General features: G+C 47.2%; 1 protein-coding gene across 3 annotated transcripts in view; it reads right to left on the bottom strand.

Moving 5' to 3' along the window:
• Positions 1–4683: 4683 nt before the first annotated feature.
• Positions 4684–21531, bottom strand: part of LOC309524884 (uncharacterized protein) — a 31177-nt gene continuing 14329 nt past the window's right edge. Inside the window, exons 2-11 of one of the 3 annotated variants that reach the window (XM_082210058.1) lie at positions 18655–18821; positions 16783–16856; positions 14792–14918; positions 13125–13238; positions 12614–12696; positions 11054–11180; positions 10356–10466; positions 9411–9671; positions 7755–8168; positions 4684–5282 (exon numbers count right to left, since the gene is read on the bottom strand). In XM_082210058.1, coding sequence (XP_082066184.1) covers positions 4936–5282; positions 7755–8168; positions 9411–9671; positions 10356–10466; positions 11054–11180; positions 12614–12696; positions 13125–13238; positions 14792–14918; positions 16783–16806 — 1608 coding nt within the window. In that variant the 5' untranslated portion in view covers positions 16807–16856; positions 18655–18821 and the 3' untranslated portion in view covers positions 4684–4935. The remainder of the gene's footprint in view (positions 5283–7754; positions 8169–9410; positions 9672–10355; positions 10467–11053; positions 11181–12613; positions 12697–13124; positions 13239–14791; positions 14919–16782; positions 16857–18654; positions 18822–21531) is intronic. The other 2 variants (XM_082210059.1, XM_082210060.1) reach the window with 2 other exon arrangements.

The raw sequence follows: 21531 nt of genomic DNA, 5'->3' as shown, positions 1-21531 counted from the left end.
GCCAGTGCTGGACTCCCACGGCTTGCAGAGAGCTGCCTGTTTAGGGGCTGGGGTCGGGGGAAGCTCGGGCTTCCCCCGCCCCAGCCCCGCGCCTGGGGGGAAAAAGTAATTTCCCCCCCCCGTTTATTTCCCCCCCAAAAAACTAGGTGCGCCTTATGGGACGGTGCGTCCTATAGGGCGAAAAATATGGTAACTGTGAAGAAAACCAACTGGAACTGAGAAGACAATTCCGAGAAGGCCAACGGAAAGAAAGCAATTGAGGAAAAGGATTGAAGCCTGAAGGAGAGATTACAATCCAGAGAAGTATTAAAACAGCAGAAACCTCAAGAAGCTACACATGCTTGCACAGGACTCACTTTCTTTCAATTTTTGCTTGTATGGGATTTCTAGGCCAGTTCTTTGGGATATGTGAGTGCTAACTGGGGAATATCTTCCCTGGGGTCAACTTCCACAACGGAGAGGACACTTCGCTGTGTAAATCTTTTGTCAGGTAATAAAGCTTTGAGCCTTCAGCTTTGTTCTGTATTTGCATTTCCTTGCAAAGATAATAAATTATTAAAAATAATAATTTATTTTTTATACCCCGCCCATCTGGCTGGGTTTCCCCAGCCACTCTGGTCGGCTCCCAGCAGAACATTAAAAACATTAAAAAGAGAAGCTGCTGAACTGCAACTCATTACCAAACTTAAAACCATGGAGAGACCTGGTTTGAACATAGACATTGGATTCTTATCTCATTATACATGACTAAGCCATTCTTCACCTTCTCACCCCTTGCCTTTTCCTGTAAGACCTATTGCAGTCGTTAAGAGTCGTCAACAGGCTCATCTCAGGTATCTGCCAATCTCCCATTCCCACCACCCTTCTGAGTAATACCCCTCCCCACCTTCTCACTATATAGAAGGATCTGGCAACTTCTGTTTCAGTGTATCTGAAGAAGTGTGCATGCACACGAAAGCTCATACCAAGAACTAACTTAGTTGGTCTTTAAGGTGCTACTGGAAGGAATTTTTTTATTTTGACTATGGCAGACCAACACGGCTACCTATCTGTAATTAAAAACACTATAAAAGATCAAACATTAAAAAGTCCCCTAAACAGGGCTGCCTTCAAATGTCTTCTAAAAGTCAGGTAGTTGTTTATTTCCTTGGCATCTGCTGGGAGAGCGTTCCACAGGGTGGGTGCCACTACCAAGAAGGCCCTCTGCCTGGTTCCCTGCAACCTCACTTCTCGCAGGGAGGGAATTGCATGAGAGACACTAGACAGGCCCCTGCATTATTTGGGGGAAATGAATAGGAATTCCTCATTTGGGAATCCTGTCTCTTCAGTCCCTTTGAAGAGCCACCGTTTTAAGCCAGGGTTCTCCTGATAACCTGCTGCTTGGAAGCTTAGCTGGAGGGAACACAGCTATTGCATTCATGTCGTACTTTGCAGAGGCATCTTGTTGGCCACTGTGATAAGAGGATGCAGATCCTGAGGTCGGATCCAGCAAGGCTCTTCTTACATTATCCATTTGGGACGGATGCTGACCCTTCCCACTGCCACTTCTCTGCTCTTTCCTTTTGGGCATTTTCTAGCTGCTCGCTCTGGATATTGCGCAGCCTGCCAACGATTTGTTAGGTGTTGCCTTTGAACTGGAAGATCTGGGATGGCTGACACACAGCTGCATTTCCTTTGCACTTGTTGCAATGAAATGAACAGCGAGCATCGTGCAGCATGCCATTCTGTTTTATTTCTAGAAGCATCAGCTAGCTTCGCATAATTTTGCAATGGACATTGCTTTCTCAGTGAGGAAGAAGAGAAGGTGGGAAAAGGAGATAACACGACAGATAGATAGTTAAAGCTGGGGGGAAATATGGGAGAAACGTACACTGAAAATGTTGACTACAATAATAAATTATAAATTACTTTTTTTCTCTCTCTCTATAAGACTCACTTTTTCCCTCCTAAAAAGTAAGGGGAAATGTGTTTGCGTCTTATGGAGTGAATGCAGGCTGCACAGCTATCACAGAAGCCAGAACAAGAGGGATTGCTGCTTTCACTGCGCAGTGATCCCTCTTGCTGTTCTGGCTTCTGAGATTCAGAATATATTTTTTCTTCTTTTCCTCCTCCAAAAACTAGGTGAGTCTTGTGGTCTGGTGCGTCTTATAGAGCGAAAAATACGGTAGTTTGGAGATGGTATTTAACACCAGTCAGATTAAATCAAATAAACAATGAATACTTGGTGTTATGTTGGGGTGGTGGTGTCAGGAAACAGGGAATTATGTTCACATGTGGTAAATATGTACAATTTGGGGGGGGGGCAAAGGGTGTTTAATGAGAGAACAGAAAGCACTGGGTTAAAGTTGACCAAAAGTCCAGAAGTAGCATCATTATAAATTAACGATGGAGTGGAAGGTTCACAGGCTATGAAGGACTTGCTCACATATTTATTGACGGCTGCACGAATTATTACAGCTAGGAGGGGGCAAGCAGAATATAAAATGGAAAAATAGTATAGAGAGGTTAGGGATGTAGCTATTAATGATAAATTAACATGTGCCATTAAGGTAAGATGGGGAATATGCAGGAGAAATGATTTCGAGGAGATATGGAAGGTATTTGTCGAATTTGTATACTGTTAAAACAGAAAGGGGTCAAACCATCACAAGAGGTGTTGAAATTTTGGGAGGTAGGATAGTTACAATGGAATAGTCTCAGTGGTGGGGTGCACATGTTTATTCTTATCTATGATTATTACTGTGTCAAAATAAAATAAAAAATTAAACAAGAATGGGGGGGGGAGGAAGAGGAGAAAGGCCACATTTTGGGCTCACCTGTCGGATTTTCCTCTTCCTGTTTTGAGACATAGCTTGGCAGTCGACTGCGAAAGGGGGAAATTGCTCAAGGGGCTGCTACAGCTCAGCACTATTTCACACATGGCACGCAACACGGAACACAGCAACGGCACACGCAGGAGGGGTGGCTCACCTGCGGCCTTGCAGAGGTTACTGGAGTCCAATGGCCACCTGCCTCAGCTGCTAGGGTCAAGGGCCGGCAAACATGGGAGCCGTTGTGCCACAGGTTACCCATGCTTGCAAACAGGAATTAAGGAGGGAGGAGAGAACAGGGCCTTCTCTGCAGTGGCTCCCTGTCTGTAGAATGCTCTCCCCAGGGCACTTCGCCTGGCGCCTTCATTATACACCTTTAGGCACCAGGCAAAAATGTTCCTCTTCAACCAGGCCTTGGGCTGATTCACATCCAATGCCCTTTTAAAATGGGGTGTGTGTGTGTTCTCATTGTGTGTTTTGTGTTTTTACGTTGTGATTTTATCCTGTGAACCACCCTGAGACCTGCGGGTACAGGGCAGTATACAAATTTAATAAATAATAAAAATGAGTAACATTTCTTTTCAGAGATGGGACGCTGATAATGTTTCACATGAATTCTGTAACCCTGACAAACACCCTGCAACTTAGCTCATTACAGTGGTACCTCAGGTTACATACGCTTCAGGTTACATACACTTCAGGTTACATACGCTTCAGGTTACAGACTCCGTTAACCGAGAAATATTGCTTCAGGTTAAGAACTTTGCTTCAGGATGAGAACAGAAATCGTGCTCCAGCGGCACTGCAGCAGCAGGAGGCCCCATTAGCTAAAGTGGTGCTTCAGGTTAAGAACACTTTCAGGTTAAGTATAGACCTCCGGAACGAATTAAGTACTTAACCCGAGGTATCACTGTATTAAGATCCTTGCACTGGGCATGGGGAGGAAACTGCAGTTTACCTCTGACATAGCTAAGACACACAGCATCTTTAAGAAACTACAGTTCCCATGATTCTTTGGGGGAAGCTGAGTGAGGAATTCAATATGGCGCCGAGGAGATTGTCCCGCCACTGCAATCTTTTCAGCTAGCCAGATAAAACGAACTCTCCTCCCTTTCCCTGATACCACCAGGGCCTATTTCAGGACGTGTGGGGCAGCCTCAATGCACAGGCTTCTGCTAGTGGGACTAGTTAGCTGAATCTTGCCCCACATGCTTTGAAGGAACGGTGTGGATTTGACCTCAAGTCTCTTAAACCACTACACAGGGTTAGGCGTGGCCTCAGCAAAGCGCTGTTCAAGCAGCTCTCACTTCCTAAAATGGGGCTCCGTAAGGCTTTTGGTGTGAGGGGAGCTGGGTGCCTCGCCCACCCTCAAAATTCAAAATGGGTGCCTTGTGGTCCAAAACAGTTGGTGAGCCTTCCTCTAAATCAGGGGTGTTATGTACTGAAGTTCTCACCCTGGGCCAGCAGGGGGATACTGTAGATAGTTTTCACTCAGGTCCACATATGCAAATAAAGGATTGAAAGTGACGTTCAGTGATTGGATAGTTACAGAAAATGGTTACTGTTGCGTTGTAGTGGAGCTCTAAATAAGCAGGCTGGCTGAACCCTTCAGTTCAGTTCTGTTCTGGCCGGTGAATAAACAAGAGCTGTTTGAAGAATCGCTGCATCGTCTGGTATGTTCACCCACAACTTAACAACTTAACTTTTTCTGCAGAGGGCCGGTCCACTGTCCCTTAGACCTTGTGGAGGGCCGGACTATATTTTGAGGGGGGGGGAATGAACGAATTCCTATGCCCCACAAATAACCCCAAGATGCATTTTAAATAAAAGGGCACATTCTACTCATGTAAAAACACCAGGCAGGCCCCACAAATAATCCAGAGATGCATTTTAAATAAAAGGACACATTCTACTCATGGAAAAACATGCTGATTCCTGGACCGTCCGTGTCCCGGATTGAGAAGGCGATTGGGCTGGATCCGGCCCCCGGGCCTTAGTTTGCCTACCCATGCTCTAAATAGACAGTCATTCGATACACACACGCAAAAGGCAGGGCGAAGGGCTCTCTCCTTTTCTGCCACACAGCTTCTGGCCAAAGACATCATTTCCCTGCCGCCATCTTGCCTCATCCAACGTGGGTCCTCCGATGCCGATCGAGGTTTCCTTTGAGAGTGAATTGCTTCCCGCACTCTGCACAGGAGTAGGGTTTCTCTCCCGTGTGAATCCGGTGGTGTTGATAGAGGGCTGTTTTGCTACCGAACATCTTCCCGCACTCAAAGCACTTGTGGGGCCTCTCTCCAGTGTGGCTGTTTTGGTGCGCCCCCAAGTCCGCTTTCTTCTTGAACCTCTTGCCGCAGTCGTAGCACTCGAAGGGCCTCTCGGTCGTGTGGCGTTTCTGGTGGCCCCTCAGGCTGGATTTCTGGCTAAAAACCTTCCCGCATTCCGGGCAGGCGAACATTTCCCTCAGCTCATCTGTCGGAAGAAAGAGCAGAATGGCTGAGTCTGGAATAACCTTGTGAAGTGGAAAGGATAAGAAAGAGGGATTTATATCTAGATGTTAGGATAGAGGTGATAAGGAAAACAGGAAGACACAATGAGAGATAAAGGAGGTGCTGTGGGATTGGTGGAAGTCAATGCTTGTTTTTTCTTTTTAGTGTTTATATTATTAACTTGTAAGATATGGATTTGGGTTTTTTTGTTTTTTGAATGTTGCTTTTTGAGTTTTGTGTTTTGTTATTTTTTGATATTTTTGTGTTGTTGTGTGGAAAATACTAATACACACACACACACACACACAGTGGTACCTCAGGTTAAGTACTTAATTTGTTCCGGAGGTCCGTTCTTAACCTGAAACTGTTCTTAACCTGAAGCACCACTTTAGCTAATGGGGCCTCCTGCTGCTGCCATGCGCTGGAGCACAATTTCTGTTCTCATCCTGAAGCAAAGCTCTTAACCTGAAGCACTATTTCTGGGTTGGCGGAGTCTGTAACCTGAAGCGTATGTAACCTGAAGAATGTGCATATATCTATATACTGTATATATATTCAGTCATATATAATATATGTATACACACACACACTGACACTTGTGTCTCTCTGTATTTTTGTAAGGCAAATCATGCTGCAGTGGTTTTCCCCGGAGCTGAGGGTGATGAAACAATCGTTGAGACGGCTAGAGCGCCGGTGGCGGAAAACTCATTCTGAATCAGACCAGACACGGGTTAGAGCTCAACGTCGAGCCTACCAAGTGGCAATGGCGACGGCGAAGAGGGCCTTCTTCGCCGCCTCCATTGCATCTGCAGAAAACTGCAGCAGGAGACTTTTTCTGGTGTTTCACAATCTATCGGAACCACCTGTACCACCGGGGCCTGGTAGGGACCCCAAGATCTCCTGCAATGCTTTTGCAAAGGTTTTTGCAGATAAAATCGCTCAGATTCAGAAGGAGGTAGACTCCACCGTGGGAGCAGGGCCAGGGCGGGAGAGTGCTAGGGTTCTGTCTGGTCCTGTTACATGGGATCAATTCCAATCTGTTACCCCCGAGGATGTGGACAGGCTGCTTGGATGAGTGAAACCAACCACCTGTCTACTTGATCCTTGCCCATCCTGGCTGATAAAAGCGAGCCAGGAAGGGCTGGGCAATGGGCTCCGCGGGGTGGTGAATGCTTCCCTCTGTGAGGGAGCCTTCCCAGACCCGCTGAAAGAGGCGGTCATTAAACCGCTTCTTAAAAAAACATCTTTAGACCCGGCCAATTTGGCCAACTATCGCCCAGTCTCAAATCTGCCATTCTTGGGCAAGGTGATTGAGCGGGTGGTTGCTGAACAACTCCAAGCACGCCTGGAGGAAACGGACCATTTGGATCCCTTCCAATCGGGATTCAGGCCTCACCATGGGACTGAAACTGCCTTGGCCGCGGTGGTTGATGATCTCCGGCGGGCTAGGGACAAAGGTGAGAGCTGTTTCCTAGTTCTGCTGGATCTCTCAGCGGCCTTTGACACCATCAACCATAACATCCTTCTGGACCGTCTAGAGGGGCTGGGAGCTGGGGGCACTGTCATACAGTGGTTCCGCTCCTTCCTCCTGGGCCGTGTCCAGAAAGTGGGGGGGGGGATGAGTGTTCAGACCCCTGGGCTCTCACTTGTGGGGTGCCTCAGGGTTCTGTCCTTTCCCCCATGCTTTTTAATATCTATATGAAGCCGCTGGGAGAGATCATCAGGGGGTTTGGACTGGGTGTTCATCAGTATGCAGATGACACCCAGCTCTACCTCTCCTTTAAATCAGAACCAGTGAAGGCGGTGAAGGTCCTGTGTGAGTGCCTGGAGGCTGTTGGAGGATGGATGGCAGCTAACAGATTGAGGTTGAATCCTGACAAGACAGAAGTACTGTTTTTGGGGGACAGGGAGCGGGTTGGTGTGGGGGATTCCCTGGTCCTGAATGGGGTAACTGTGCCCCTGAAGGACCAGGTGCGCAGCCTGGGAGTCATTTTGGACTCACAGCTGTCCATGGAGGTGCAGGTTAACTCTGTGTCCAGGGCAGCTGTCTACCAGCTCCACCTGGTACGCAGGCTGAGACCCTACCTGCCCGCGAACTGTCTTGGACTACTGCAACACGTTCTACAGGGAACCAGACAGAGGGCCTCCCATCAGATGTCAAAGAGATAAATAATTACCTGACATTCAGAAGACATCTTAAGGCAGCCCTGTTCAGGGAAGTTTTTAATATGTAACGCTGTACTGTTTTTAACACTGATTGGGAGCCGCCCAGAGTGGCTGGGGAAACTCAGCCAGATGGGCGGGGTATAAATAATAAATTATTATTATTATTATTATTATTATTATTATTATTATTATTATTATTATTATTATTATACCACTGTACTGGAGTGACCTTTTGGGGGCTTCTTATGGCCTTGCCAACTGGAGATCCCCCTGGCGCTGCCACGCTCACCTGGGTGCTGATTCCGGTGTCTGACCATGTCTCCCCTCTCGCAGAAGGCCTTGCCGCACACGGGGCAATCATAGGGCTTCTCCCTCGCATGCTTCAGGTAGCGCCCCTTCCTGCTGAACTGCTTCCCGCAGTCGGCACACTGGAAGGGCTTGGCTTCTTTGTGGAGGATTTTGTGCCTGGTGAGGTTGGAGCGGATGTTGAAGCGCTTCCCGCACTCGAGGCAGGGGAAGGGCCTGTCCTGCCGGTGGGTCCTCTGGTGCCTCACCAGGCTCCCGTTGTCGTAGAAGCTTTTCTCGCACTCGGGGCACTGGAAGGGCCTCTCTCCCGCGTGGACCCTCTGGTGCCTCTCGAGGCCTCCTTTGCTGAGGAAGCTCATCTCGCACTCGAGGCACAGGTAGCGCTTCCTCAGGTCACCTGCGAAGGGACCAAACAGGCAAAGAGTGACCCCTCTGGAAATGATGGTGGCAGGACTAATGCCGCCAAGCATTTGATGCTTGGCAGGGACAAAGTTAAAACGGATGGTCCAGAGATTATTTTCAAGCCTGGGAGTTTGAGGTCACTGAGTTCCATAACAATGAGAATCGAAAGATGTCTGTGTGGTTTGCGGCATAAATGGAATGCTGTGTCTGCAAAGGACTGGTGCATGCTCTGGTTATCTCCTGCTTGGACTACTGCAATGCGCTCTACGTGGGGCTACCTTTGAAGGTGACCCGGAAACTACAACTGATCCAAAATGAGGCAGCTAGACCGGTGACTGGGAGCGGCCGCCGAGACCACATGACACCAGTCGTGAAAGACCTACATTGGCTCCCAGGACGTTTCCAAGCACAATTCAAAGTGTTGGTGCTGACCTTTAAACCCTAAACAACCTCAGCCCGGTATACCTGAAGGAGCGTCTCCACCCCCATCGTCCATCCTGGACACTGAGGTCCAGCTCCGAGTGCCTTCTGGTGGTTCCTTCACTGCGAGAAGCGAGGTTGCAGGGAACCAGGCAGAGGGCCTTCTCGGTAGTGGCACCCTCCCTGTGGAAGGCCCTTCCATCAGATGCCAAGGAAAAACAACAACTATCTGAATTTTTGAAGATATCTGAAGGCAGCCCTGTTGAGGGAAGTTTTTAATGTTTGATGTTTTATCGTGTTTTTAATATACTGTTGGGAGCTGCCCAGAGTGGCTGGGGAAACCCAGCCAGATGGGCGGGGTATAAATAATAAATTATTATTATTATTATTACTACTACTACTATTACTAAAACCAGTGATAAACAGTGGGAGAGATGGGTTGTGACATACGCATTATTGATTTATAACTAAAAGTTTAAGTGGGCCGACAAAGCGAACAGCAACTCTTCTTGATATTTGGGCATGTACTATCATTAAGCAAAAGTCTAGCAGGAATTGGTTAAGAGTAGCCGAAAGAAAATGAAAAATAGAAGAAGAAAAATGCTAAAATTAGTATTGCCTTTATCCTCTTTTCATGGGAACAAAACTTATTTGCTCAGGCCGTTTAGTTTAGGTTTTCCTTTTATGGCAGATTTTTATTGCCCGCTGCAGTTTGTTTCTATCTTGTTTTTTTAAAAAAACGGTGCTTTAGTTGTTGCAGAACAGTGCGCGAATAAATAAGTGACACCCCAAAGCATGGTGACCACAATTCCCTCACCAAGATGGGTTTTCTGATGCTGAATAAGCGCGTCTCTTTCCGTGAACCTTTTTCTGCATTCGTGGCACTCGTGGGGCTTTTTGCCAGTGTGGATCCTCCGATGTTTGACGAGGCCTCCTTTGTCGCGAAACCCTTTCCCGCACTCGAGGCATTTGTAAGGCCTCTCCCCCGTGTGGGATCTCTGGTGCCTCACGAGGCTCGCGAGCACCGTAAAACTGTTCCCACAATCTGGGCAAAAGTGCCTTTTTTTCTTGTCGCCTGCTGGGAGGGAGACAGAGAGAGCGCTCATGTAAGCAAAGGAATACGCCAGAGACATTTTAGGAGCTGAGAACATGAGGGAGTAATAACAGAACACAAACCCAAACAAATTAGAAAGAGCTGAGAGGAAATTAAAATGAGGCAGAGTCCTCTCCAGGAACAGGCGGGGAGCACTGAGGAATAATTTTTTTTCATTTTCTGTTGCATGAGCTTTTTCAACTGTTCTTACGTGTTCTTTCTATGCTGATTTCAAATCTGAAATCGATTTTCGTGTACATGCTATAGTTATCTTTCAATTTCCGGCTTTTGCCGATACGTCATATTTACACTGGGGATAAGTGGACACTGACACGTTGATCTACCCTAACCACATGGTAATTATTGTTTTGCAAACTTAATTTTTCTTTATTTTTATAGTTTTGTAACCTAAATATTTGTATTTTTCAGATCGGACCATGGCTTCTTCAAGTAGACAAAAATGTGCAAACAAGCCTGGTGCATGAATTGCAAAAAAACACACCTAGAGCTTACAGAACAAAACCAACTTCAGATATGAAATCAGCACGTCTAAATTAAGTTAGAACAACTGCAGGTGTCAATGCAACACAATTTTTGTTTCCCAGTGTTATGTTTAAATGCTCTTCAACTCAAAAGAAGCAAACAAATCTCACATCCTCCCTCTCTCACCAGAGCTGGAGTCCAAGGCCTTCCTTTCCTCCAGGGCCTGTGCATCTGGGACCCAAGGTTCTTCCTCTTCTTCTAAGCTGGAGATCAGGGAGGGTTTGAGGACAGGAGACCCTGTTTGGAGAGAAAAGGCTAAGAGCATCAAAGAGTGGCCCAGAGTGGCTGGGGAAACTCAGCCAGATGGGCGGGGTACAAATAATAAATTATTATTATTATTATTATAAAGAGGAATCAGACAATCATTTCTTGGTCTCAACTAGGGCCAGGGCCTTTTCAGTACTGGCCCCGACTTGCTGGAACGCCCTGTCACAAGAGACTAGGGCCCTGCGGGACTTGACATCTTTCCGCAGGGCCTGCAAGACAGAGCTGTTCCACCAGGCCTTTGGCCAGGGCACAGCCTGACCCTTATGTTTCCATCCCCTCATGGTTTTGATCTATGGGCTACTTTTAAAATGAGGCTGCATTTTAGAGTCTCAGCCTGCGTACCACATGGAGCTGATAAACAGCTGCCCTGGACACAGAACTGACCTGTGCCTCCATGGATAGCTGCGAGTCCAAAATGACTCCCAGGCTCCACACCTGGTCCTTCAGGAGCACAGTTACCCCATTCAGGACCAGGGAGTCCTCCACACCCACCCGCCTCCTGTCCCCTAAAAACAGTACTTCTGTCTTGTTAGGATTCAACCTGACAAGGTACTTACCCAGCAAAGATGTATTTTCATAGTTCTCGAGCATGACATCCCTGTACAAGCTTCTTTGAGCCAGATCCAGCAAGGCCCACTCCTGCTCTGAAAAGTACACAGCCACATCCTCAAAGGTCACTGGTCTCTGCAACAATGACGACAACAACAGGTCTGCAAACTAAAGATCTTCACTTCCCCAGATACCATCCCAAAGAGGCTTCTACCCCAAATCACACACAATAGTGGCATATCTGCTTCGAAATGTGGTTTTGCTCTGATCTGAGATTCAGTGGAGGCACTAAACTCAGTCTGTCCTCAGCTAGCTCGTGTCTGTCTGGGTTCAATCCCTGGCACCCCAGGCAAAAAAAGGGTAAAGGACCCCTGGACGGTTAAGTCCAGTCAAAGGTGACTATGGGGTTGCGGCGCTCATCTCGCTTTCAGGCCGAGGGAGCCGGCGTTTGTCCTCAGACAGCTTTCCAGGTCATGTGGCCAGCATGACTAAGCCGCTTCTGGTGCAACCGGACACCGTAACAGAAGCCAGAATGCACGGTAACGCTGTTTATCTCCCCACCACAGCAGTACCTATTTATCTACTTGCGCTGGTGTGGTTTGAACTGCTGCAGCTGGGACAGAGCAACGGGAGCTCACTCTGCCACGGGGATTCAAACCAACCTTCTGATCAGCAAGCCCAAGAGGCTCAGTAGTTTAGAGCAGTGTTTTTCAACCACGGTTCCGCGGCACACTAGTGTGCCGCGAGATGTTGCCTGGTGTGCTGTGGGAAAAATTGAAAAATTCGAAAGATTTTTTTTTTAAAAGGTCAAATTTTCGCCCACTAGGCGGGCGCTGGACTGTGTCCACCCTATTTTCCATCCATCCTGGGTGGGGATCAGATTGGATGGGATCGGATGAGAGCGGACAGGCAGTCCGCTCTCATCCAATTCCCCATAGAGAGCAGCGGGGCTCTGACATCTCCCTCTCCGCACACAGTGGTGGTGTGCCTCGTGATTTTTTTCATGAAACAAGTGTGCCTTTGCCCAAAAAAGGTTGAAAAACACTGGTCTAGACCACAGTGCCACCCACTTCCCGAAACCTTGGAGAGCTTCTGCCAGTCATCACAGGCTGTGTAGACAATACAGTGGTACCTCGGGTTAGGAACTTAATTCGTTCTGGAGGTCTGTTCTTAACCTGAAACTGTTCTTAACCTGAGGTACCACTTTAGCTAATGGGGCCTCCCACTGCTGCCATACCGGAGCACAGTTTCTGTTCTCATCCTGAAGCAAAGTTCTTAACCTGAGGTAATATTTCTGGGTTAGCGGAGTCTGTAACCTGAAGTGTATGTAACCCGAGGTACAAGTTTGTATGCCTCCCCTCTCCCACAGCCAGATAGCGGGACTCTCTGATGCCATCCTCACAGCAACACTGTGAGGCAGGGGTCGCCAAGAGAAAACAAGTGGCCCAACAGAGATCTGAAATGTTGGTCTCCTTGGCCCAGTGGGGATTTCAATCCACTACACTGGCTTCTCAATGTGGGCGAATGACAGATTTCTGCCGCTGGGCTCTGCAATCAGAGTTTCCTACCTGCCCAGGGTCTGCCTCAGTTGTATCCCTTCCGCCAGGAGGAGCGGATGCACCAGCACAAAGAGAGTACGGACTTCTTGCACCTGAAGGCACAAAAATTGAAGAGAACAATTCCATTTCCATTTCAGAATTTTGACGCTCCGAGCCTCAGAAAGTGAGCGAATTCTGCAGAAAGGAATTCTTCTCCTTCAGCAAATACCACATGCAGAAGAAAATGCATGCAGGGGGGCAACAGGCACACAGAGGTAGCACCATTTTGATTACATCGATTATCATCACCCTTGTGAGCTAAACCGCGGTTCTCAAATCAACGAAATATAATCTCAAGGGGGCTTACGTGAGGGCAACTTTGTAGCACCACCCCACCATGCTGGCAACTTCCTGCCCGAGTGGGATCTTCCCTCCTGAACAGAGATGATGGGAGTTGTAGTCCAACAAAAATCTGGGGATTTTTGCATCGTGCACAATCCCAAACACCTTATTTGAAAGCTGGCTTCGTCTAATTTCGCACCTGGTCCAGAGTCCAGAGTCTTCCCTCCATCCACCTCACAGCGGATCGGAATCCAGGGCTCTTCCTCTTCTTCCAGCCGAGAGATCAGGTCGGGTTTGAGAACTGGAGACCCCACTTGGGTAAGGATGTGAACATTATTATTACTGTTCCGGTTGCTATTCAATACTCAATATACCGCCTAACGTCAAAAACTGGCTTCCAAGAGCTTTACGAAGTACAAAGGCCAGTTGCACATATGAACATCCATAACTGAAACACGCAATAAAAGAAAGGCCATGAAAACAGCACAGCAATCAGAGGCGGTGAAGACAGGTTGATTGTTCCACTACTTTTGGAAGTGTAGCTTTGGGAAGGAGATAAAGGTAAAGGGATCCCTGACCATTAGGTCCAGTCGTGACCGGCTCTGGGGTTGCAGCGCTCATCTCGCTTTATTAGCCGAAGGAGCCGGCGTACAGCTTCCGGGTCATGTGGCCAGCATGACTAAGCCGCTTCTGGCGAACCAGAGCAGCACACAGAAATGCCGTTTACCTTCCTGCTAGAGTGGTACCTATTTATCTACTTGCACTTTGACGTGCTTTCGAAGTGCTAGGTTGGCAGGAGCTGGGACCGAGCAACGGGAGCTCACCCCGTCACAGGGATTCGAACTGCCGACCTTCTGATTGGCAAGTCCTAGGCTCAGTGGTTTGACCCACAGTGCCACCTGTGGGCCTCCAAACTCTTGACACCCTTGTTTGTTTGTTTATTATGATGAATTTATATACAGTCATACCTTGGGTTACAGATGCTTCAGGTTGTGCGTTTTCGGGATACGGACACGCCGAAATCCGGAAGTACCGGAATGGATTACTTCCGGGTTTTGGCACTCGCGCATGTGCAGAAGCACTAAATCGCACTTTGCGCATGCACAGACGTGGTGTTGCGGGTTGCGGACACTGCGGGTTGCGGACGTGCCTCCCACACGGATCACATTCGCAACCCGAGCGTCCACTGTACCGCCCGATACCTGGAGGTCTCAGGGCGGTTCACAGAAAAGATCACAATATATAAAATAAAAATTAAAAATAACCCAATAATACCCACACACCGCAAAAAAGAGCCACATATTAAAAGGGTATAGGATGTCAATCAGGTCAACCAAAGGCCTGGTTAAAAAGAAACATTTTTGCCTGGCGCGCAAAGGTGCATAATGAAGGTGCAAACCTTGAGAAACAGCAGCTCCCGGTATCCTTTGTGGGAAGCCAGGACTGTTTAAAATGTTATCATAGGGCTTTAGATGTATAGAATCATAAAATCACAGAGTTGGGACCCCAAGGGTCATCTAGTCCAACCCCCTGCAATGTATGTTGTGAATGTGGCCTAAATAGGCCTTTGGCCTGATCTAGCAAGTCTTCTTCAGGTGTTCTTATACCTGGCAAATGCCCTCAACTGATTTTCCAGAACAGCCTTATTATTATTATTTATTAAATGTGCATGCTGTCATTCATCCCCAGAGCTCAGGGCGGTTCACAACATAAAAATGCAACGTAAGAGCACAAAATACCTCTTAAAAACAAGAGCAAACAAAGAAACCAATAGTCCCACTTCCCCTCCCACACATTTAAAAGGGGTGTAAGATGGCTGATTAAGAACATACTTGTCCCAACAAAATGATGAGAAATAGTACCTACTCAGGAAAGCCACATGGCTGTAATTCTCCGCCATGACGTCGCTGTACAAAGATTTTTGATGCGAATGCAGAAGATCCCATTGACCCTTTGTGAAATAGACAGCAACGTCTTCAAAGCTCACGAGCATCTGAAAGGGGGGGGGGAAATGACTACAAGAAGGAAATGCAAAAGAGACAGGCTGATTTCACCAATGCAGTGGTACCTCAGGCTACAGACGCTTGAGGTTACTGACGCTTCAGGTTACAGACTCCGCTAACCCGGAAGTAGTACCTCGGGTTAAGAACTTTACCTCAGGATGAGAACAGAAATTGTGCAGCGGCAGTGGGAGGCCCTATTAGCTAAAGTGGTACCTCAGGTTAAGAACAGTTTCAGGTTAAGAAGGGACCTCCGGAACGAATTAAGTTCTTAACCCGAGGTACCACTGTATAAAGAAAAATGGTTGTAACGTGTGCCATGTTTACTTCCCAGGTTGAAGAGGGCACACAAAGCTTATGTTGTTGTTTAGTCGCTTATGGATGAAGGCTCGCAACATTATACAGGAGGCAGCAACGAAAACACAAAGCTCATAGCTTTTCTAATAAATAACAACAAGGACTCCAATATCTTCAGGAATGCCTCCCCCAATAGGAACCTACGCATATCTTTTTTGGACGGATCTTCTCCAGATCCCCTGTCTAAGGAAGGTGCAGACAAGGCAGAGGGCCTTTTCAGTGGTGGCTCCCCCTCTGTGCAATGCTCTCCCCAGCAAGATCCACCTGGTGACTTTACTGACATGTTTTCAGTACCAGGAAAAGGCTTACCCCCTCCACCCCAGCCTTTTGATAGACTGAGGTGATAGTGATTTGCTACTAGTGTGCTACTCCTATTGTGGCTGTCAACAGGGTTGTACTGATAGTATAACCAGTGTTAAAATATATAAGCTAATCAACAAATGGCGTCTTCAACAAAATGCCTAGGCATCGTCCCTGCCCCCCACAGTGGGGTTTATTGTTGTTGTTCATTTAATTTCTATACAGTCGTACCTTGGAAGTTGAACAGAATCCGTTCCAGAAGTCCGTTCGACTTCCAAAACATTTGGAAACCAAATTGCGGCTTCTGATTGGCTGCAGGAAACTCCTGCAGCCAATTGGAAGCCGCAGAAGCCCCATTGGACATTTAGGCTCCAAAAGAACATTTGCAAACCGGAACAATCACTTCCAGGTTTGCGGCATTCGGGAGCCAAAAAGTCCGAGTTCCAGGGCGTTCGACAACCAAGGTACAACTGTACAGCTTTATATTTTAAAGAAAAAAAACTAAAAGCAGTTTACAACACGTTAGAAACAATCCAGAAGAAAACAAATTCAAGCTTCAAGGAAAATATTTCAGATCCTTCTCTGAGTGACATTTTGCTTTCCCGGTATTTACCTACCCAGTTTACAGAGCTACCCCATAGTGGAAGTACTCACGCCAGTCGCAAAACGCACCTGGGGAATTTCAAACCCTGGGCATAATGTATTAATGTTTTCAATTGTGTTCTGAGTTCTTTGGAGACCTTTGGGTAGCAGGTAAAAAAGGTAAAGGAGCCCTGGACGGTTACATCCAGTCAAAGGCGACTATGGGGTTGTGGTGCTCATCTCGCTTTCAGGCCAAGGGAGCTGGTGTTTGTCCAGAGAAAGCATTCTGGGTCACATGGCCAGCAGGACTAAACTGCTTCTGGTGCAACGGGACACCGTGACAGAAACCAGGGCGCATAGAAATGGCGTTTACCTTCCCGCCACAGCAGTACCTATCTATCTACTTGCACTGGCGTGCTTTCAAATTCCTAGGTTGGCAGGAGCTGGGACCGAGCAACGGGAGCTCACCCCGTAACAGGGATTCGAACTGCTGACCTTCCGATCGGCAAGCCCAAGAGGCTCAATGGATTAACAATAGTAATAGGCTGGCAAGAGCTGGAGAAAAAAGAGCATTTCTCTGAGCTCACACCTCCCTGGCACCTTCATCCTCCTGCATACCTGAGCCAGGTGTGTTACTGACATCTCTGTTCCTTCAGGATGAAAGGGCGATCAGAGCCGAAATGTGCCACAGCCTGTGAGGACAAAGTGGAAAGGAGATGGTTTCAGGAATGGGGATCACATCTTGCCTCAAAATGTGCTTGAAATCTTCTAGTTCAGGGTTGGGGAGCCTGTGGTCCCCACCCCAGATGTTGCTGAGCTCCAGATTCCACCAACTCCATCTGCCATCATTCGGCCAACGGTCAGGTAAGATGGGAGTTGTAGTCCAGGCAACATCTAGCAAGCCAAAAATCTCCCAGCCAGGCTCTGAGTGGGACAACGGAACAATCACAATCCTGCCCATGCTTGCTTGGAAGTAAATCCCACTGAATTTAGCGGGGCTAACACCCACGTTAAGTGTGCATAAGATTACTATTGTCCTTATTTATTTGGCTTACATACAGGACCATATATCACCGGTCCTGAAAGACCTACATTGGCTCCCAGTATGTTTCCGAGCACAATTCAAAGTGTTGGTGCTGACCTTTGAAGCCCTAAACGGCCTCGGTCTAGTATACCTGAAGGAGTGTCTCCTTCCCATCCCTCAGCTCGGACACTGAGGTCCAGCTCCGAGGGCCTTCTGGCGGTTCCCTCACTGCAAAAAGCCAAACTACAGGGAACCAGGCAGAGGGCCTTCTCGGTAGTGGCGCCCGCCCTGTGGAACACCTTCCCATCAGATGTCAAAGAAATAAACAACTATCTGACATTTATAACACATGTGAAGGCGAAGTTCAGTGAAGTTTTTAACGTGTGGCATTTTAATGTGTTTTTAATCTTTGTTGGAAGCCGCCCAGAGTGGTTGGGGAAGCCCAGCCAGAATGGTGGGGTACAAATAATAAATTATTATTATTATTATTATTATTATTATTATTATTATTATCATTTATCAAAAGACCCCCGGGGCATTGTACAACATTAAGACCACATTCCGAGAGGTTGGTATAAGAAGATATTGATTTTGGTCAGTGGAGAGGTTATGTTAAGTAATATGCTTGAATGTTGAACGTTTATCCTGAGACGATGGATAAAACAAACACCATTAGCTGTACTGCTGGATAAGTGTTTAAGGGTTATTGTATTCAGTGGCGTAGCGTGGGGGGTGCAGGGGGGGCCAGCCGCACCGGGCGCAACATCTGGGGGTTAGGGTTAGGGGGGCGCAAATCCACGGGTTAGGGGGGCGCAAATCCACGGGTTAGGGGGCGCAAATCCACGGGTTAGGGGGGCGCAAATCCACGGGTTAGGGGGCGCAAATTACTTGCCTTGCCCCGGGTGCTGACAACCCACGCTACGCCACTGATTGTATTTGTTGAAAAAACAATAAACATTTGATTTAAGAAAAGGCGGGGGGGGGACACACGTTTTATGGAACATCAGTAATAAAAACGTAACGAAAAGCATACTAACGGACAGCATAATATTGGGAGATTGGGGACAGACAAAAGAAGGTGGAATTTGCACGCGTGGAATTTGCTCCGTACAAGAGGTAGAATCCTAGAATTGTAGGGCTGAAAGGGTCATCTAGTCCAACCCCACCCCCCCAAAATGCAAGAACGGCTTTAAAAGAGGGCAAAAGCTGTGCCAATGGCTATTTATTCCCTTAGAAACGAGTATTTGGGGACCGCGCGTGGAGGGTCTTGCCGTTGGGGCATCTGGTTGGCCGCTGGACGGGGGAGATCCCCTGGCCTGATCCTGATCTTCGGATGCTCTTAGCCCGAACAATGCCTCGCCTCCCTCCGGCCCCACGAATCCAATCTGCACCCCCCCTTCCTTTCTCCCACCCGGAATTGCATCTTCCACCCACGGGCTTTCCAGTTTATTTATTTTTAAACTCACCGGCTTTCTCCCCCAAGGAACAAAGCACCGCCCCGAGGCCTGGGAAATTCCATGAATTATTTCCCACGGTGGGCGGAGCAGGAAGCGACATCCGCCATCGATCTCCCCGCCATCCAGCCGAGCTAGGAAAGGACTCGCTTGGCTTTTAACCCTTAACGCAACAGGAGCTGGGTAACAAAGCAACGCATTTGTCATACAGTATATTGTGTTTGCCACTGCTCCAGGTTCTCTGTAACTGCTTGAATCCCTTTTAAAATGTCGCTTCTCTCTATCCAACAGCTCTCATTCTTGTCTAGAATTGAAATGTTGAATCTTGGTAGCATTAAGATAAATTCAACAGTGTAAATAAGTTGTGATGGATGTAATAATGGAATGCTGAATGGTTTAGTTTATGTAAAGTATGCAGGGATTTTATGTTATGCAAAATGAACCCTGGAAAGAGAAGAAGGAAAGTCACTGATATTTTAATGATGCTTAAATGAGTATTCTAAATTGTAAAACAGAAATATATATATATACAGAGAGAGAGAGAGAGAATATTAAAATTTTGAAATCTTTCCATTTTTCAAATTCCCTGTACCACTTGGGTTATATTTACATAGCACCCTATAACATGGGGTCTTTGCTTTTGAGACTGCTAGACCTACACATGCAGCAAGGGTCCAGGTGTTAAGATTAGTAGATGTGCTTTTATTACGCTGCTCTAGGAGTCCTGCATTAGAGGCCAGCCTTTGTAGGCGGGGTGTGCAAACTCTGGGAAACCCGTCTGGCATTGGAAGGCCTTTTTCAAGCCTGGTTGTTGCCACACAGCTGGGAAGGGAAGGGTTAACCCTTCTCTGTGTGCTGTGACACCCCCCCACACACACACACATACACCCCTCAAAATCCTTCCTGCTACCTAAGCTTCCCATTACAGTGGTGCCTCGCAAGACGAAAAGAATCTGTTCTGTGATTCTCTTCGCCTAGCGGTTTTTTCATCTTGCGAAGCAAGCCTATTGACGGATTAGCGCTATTAGCGGCTTTTAGTGGCTTATCGGCTGATCGGATCAGCTGATAAGCGGCTTAGCGGCTTAGAAAAAGGGGGGGGAAGGAAGCAAGCCCATAGGAGATTCGTTTTGCGAAGCACCTCCAAAACAGAAAACTCTTTCGTCTAGCGAGTTTTCCGTCTTGCGAGGCATTCGTCTTGCAGGGCACCACTGTAGTTTAGACTTGTACTGTAGAGAATGCAATCATTCAAACTTCCATTTGACTTAAATAACCAGCCCATGAGTTTGCTTTCTTCCTCTTCCCTCCCTGCCCCCTTTCCTTTTGTGTTTTGACCTTAAGATTGTAAACCTGCGGGCAAGGAATGTCCTTGTTTTATTTTCTGGGCATGTAAGCCAGGTAAAGGACCCCTGACGGTTAAGTCCAGTCGCTAACGACTCTGGGGTTGTGGCGTTCATCTCGCTTTACTGGCTGACGGAGCCGACGTTTGTCCATAGACAGTTTTTCCAGGTCATGTGGCCAGCATGACTAAGCCACTTCTGGCGAAACCAGAGCAGTGCACGGAAACGCCGTTTGCCTTCCCGCTGGAGCGGTACCTATTTATTTACTTGCACTTTGAGGTGCTTTCAAACTGCTAGGTGGACAGGAGCTGGGACTGAACAACGGGAGCTCACTCCATCGCGGGGATTCGAACCGCCGACCTTCTGATCGGCAAGCCCAAGAGGCTCAGTGGTTTAGATAACAGCGCCATCAGAGCTTTCCAAACTTTTTGTGTTGGTGACACACTTTTTGGAGAGTAATCAGTAATTCAGTTTTATTAGCAAACTGGAGGTTAAACTAACCCCTTATAAGAGCATTCGCATGACGCACCTGCACACTACAGCCGACACACTAACTTGTTGCAACACAGAGTTTTCAAAGCTCTGTTCTTTCACCCTTAATTAAATATAAGCGGGTTCCTCCCTTTATTGCTACCATCTCCCATCATCCTTGGCCACGGGCTATGTCAGCTGGAGCTGATGGGAGTTAAAGTCCAGCAACATTGGAATGGATACAGCTATCCCTTCCCTGTTACAGAAGGTCTATAAGTGGTTGCAGGATTAAGGCTTTAACCGGCACCTCAGATCAATCCTGTCTCAAGCCCAGTTAATACACTGGGCAGAAGTGGCGAAGAACAATAAAAACTGTTTAGCTGCCGTGGGCCTAAGGTCTATCTAATTCATCATCCTGTTTGCATGGAGGCCAATCAGATGTCTAGGCGAAGTGTAAATAGGTTTTGATGGATGTAATAATAGATGGTTTAGTTTGTATAAAATATGCAGGGATTTATGTTATGCAAAATGAACCATGGAAAGAGAAGGGAAGCTTTTGATATTTTAAGGTTGTTTAAATGAATTTTTGAAATTGTGAAACAGAATACAGTGGTACCTCGGGTTACATACGCTTCAGGTTACAGACTCCGCTAACCCAGAAATAGCACCTTGGGTTAAGAACTTTGCTTCAGGATGAGAACAGAAATCACGTGGTGGCGGCACGGTGGCAGGGGGAAGCCCCATTAGCTAAAGTGGTGCTTCAGGTTAAGTACAGTTTCAGGTTAAGAATGGACCTCCAGAACGAATTAAGTTCTTAACCTAAGGTACCACTGTATATATATGAAGGGCATGAGTACAACAGCACTCTCCGTGTGATTTCAGACTTCAGCTAACAGATCACATCTGTGATTATTCGCCAGTGAAACTGATAGTTTATTTTAGCAAAGACCTCTAACTGGGTTAGAAGAATGTCTTGCACATACATAATTATTTGGAAGACTGTATTTTAATTTACCTGTTTGTTTGTTTGTTTGTTTGTTTGTTTGTTTGTTTTACTTGCTCCAAAAGCTTCATGTACATG

The sequence above is a fragment of the Podarcis vaucheri genome (assembly GCF_965113315.1).
Source record: "Podarcis vaucheri genome assembly, chromosome: 2".
Taxonomy (NCBI): Eukaryota; Metazoa; Chordata; class Lepidosauria; order Squamata; family Lacertidae; genus Podarcis; species Podarcis vaucheri.
The sequence above is the reverse complement of the archived record's forward strand: the minus strand, read 5'-3'. Positions and strand labels throughout refer to the sequence as shown.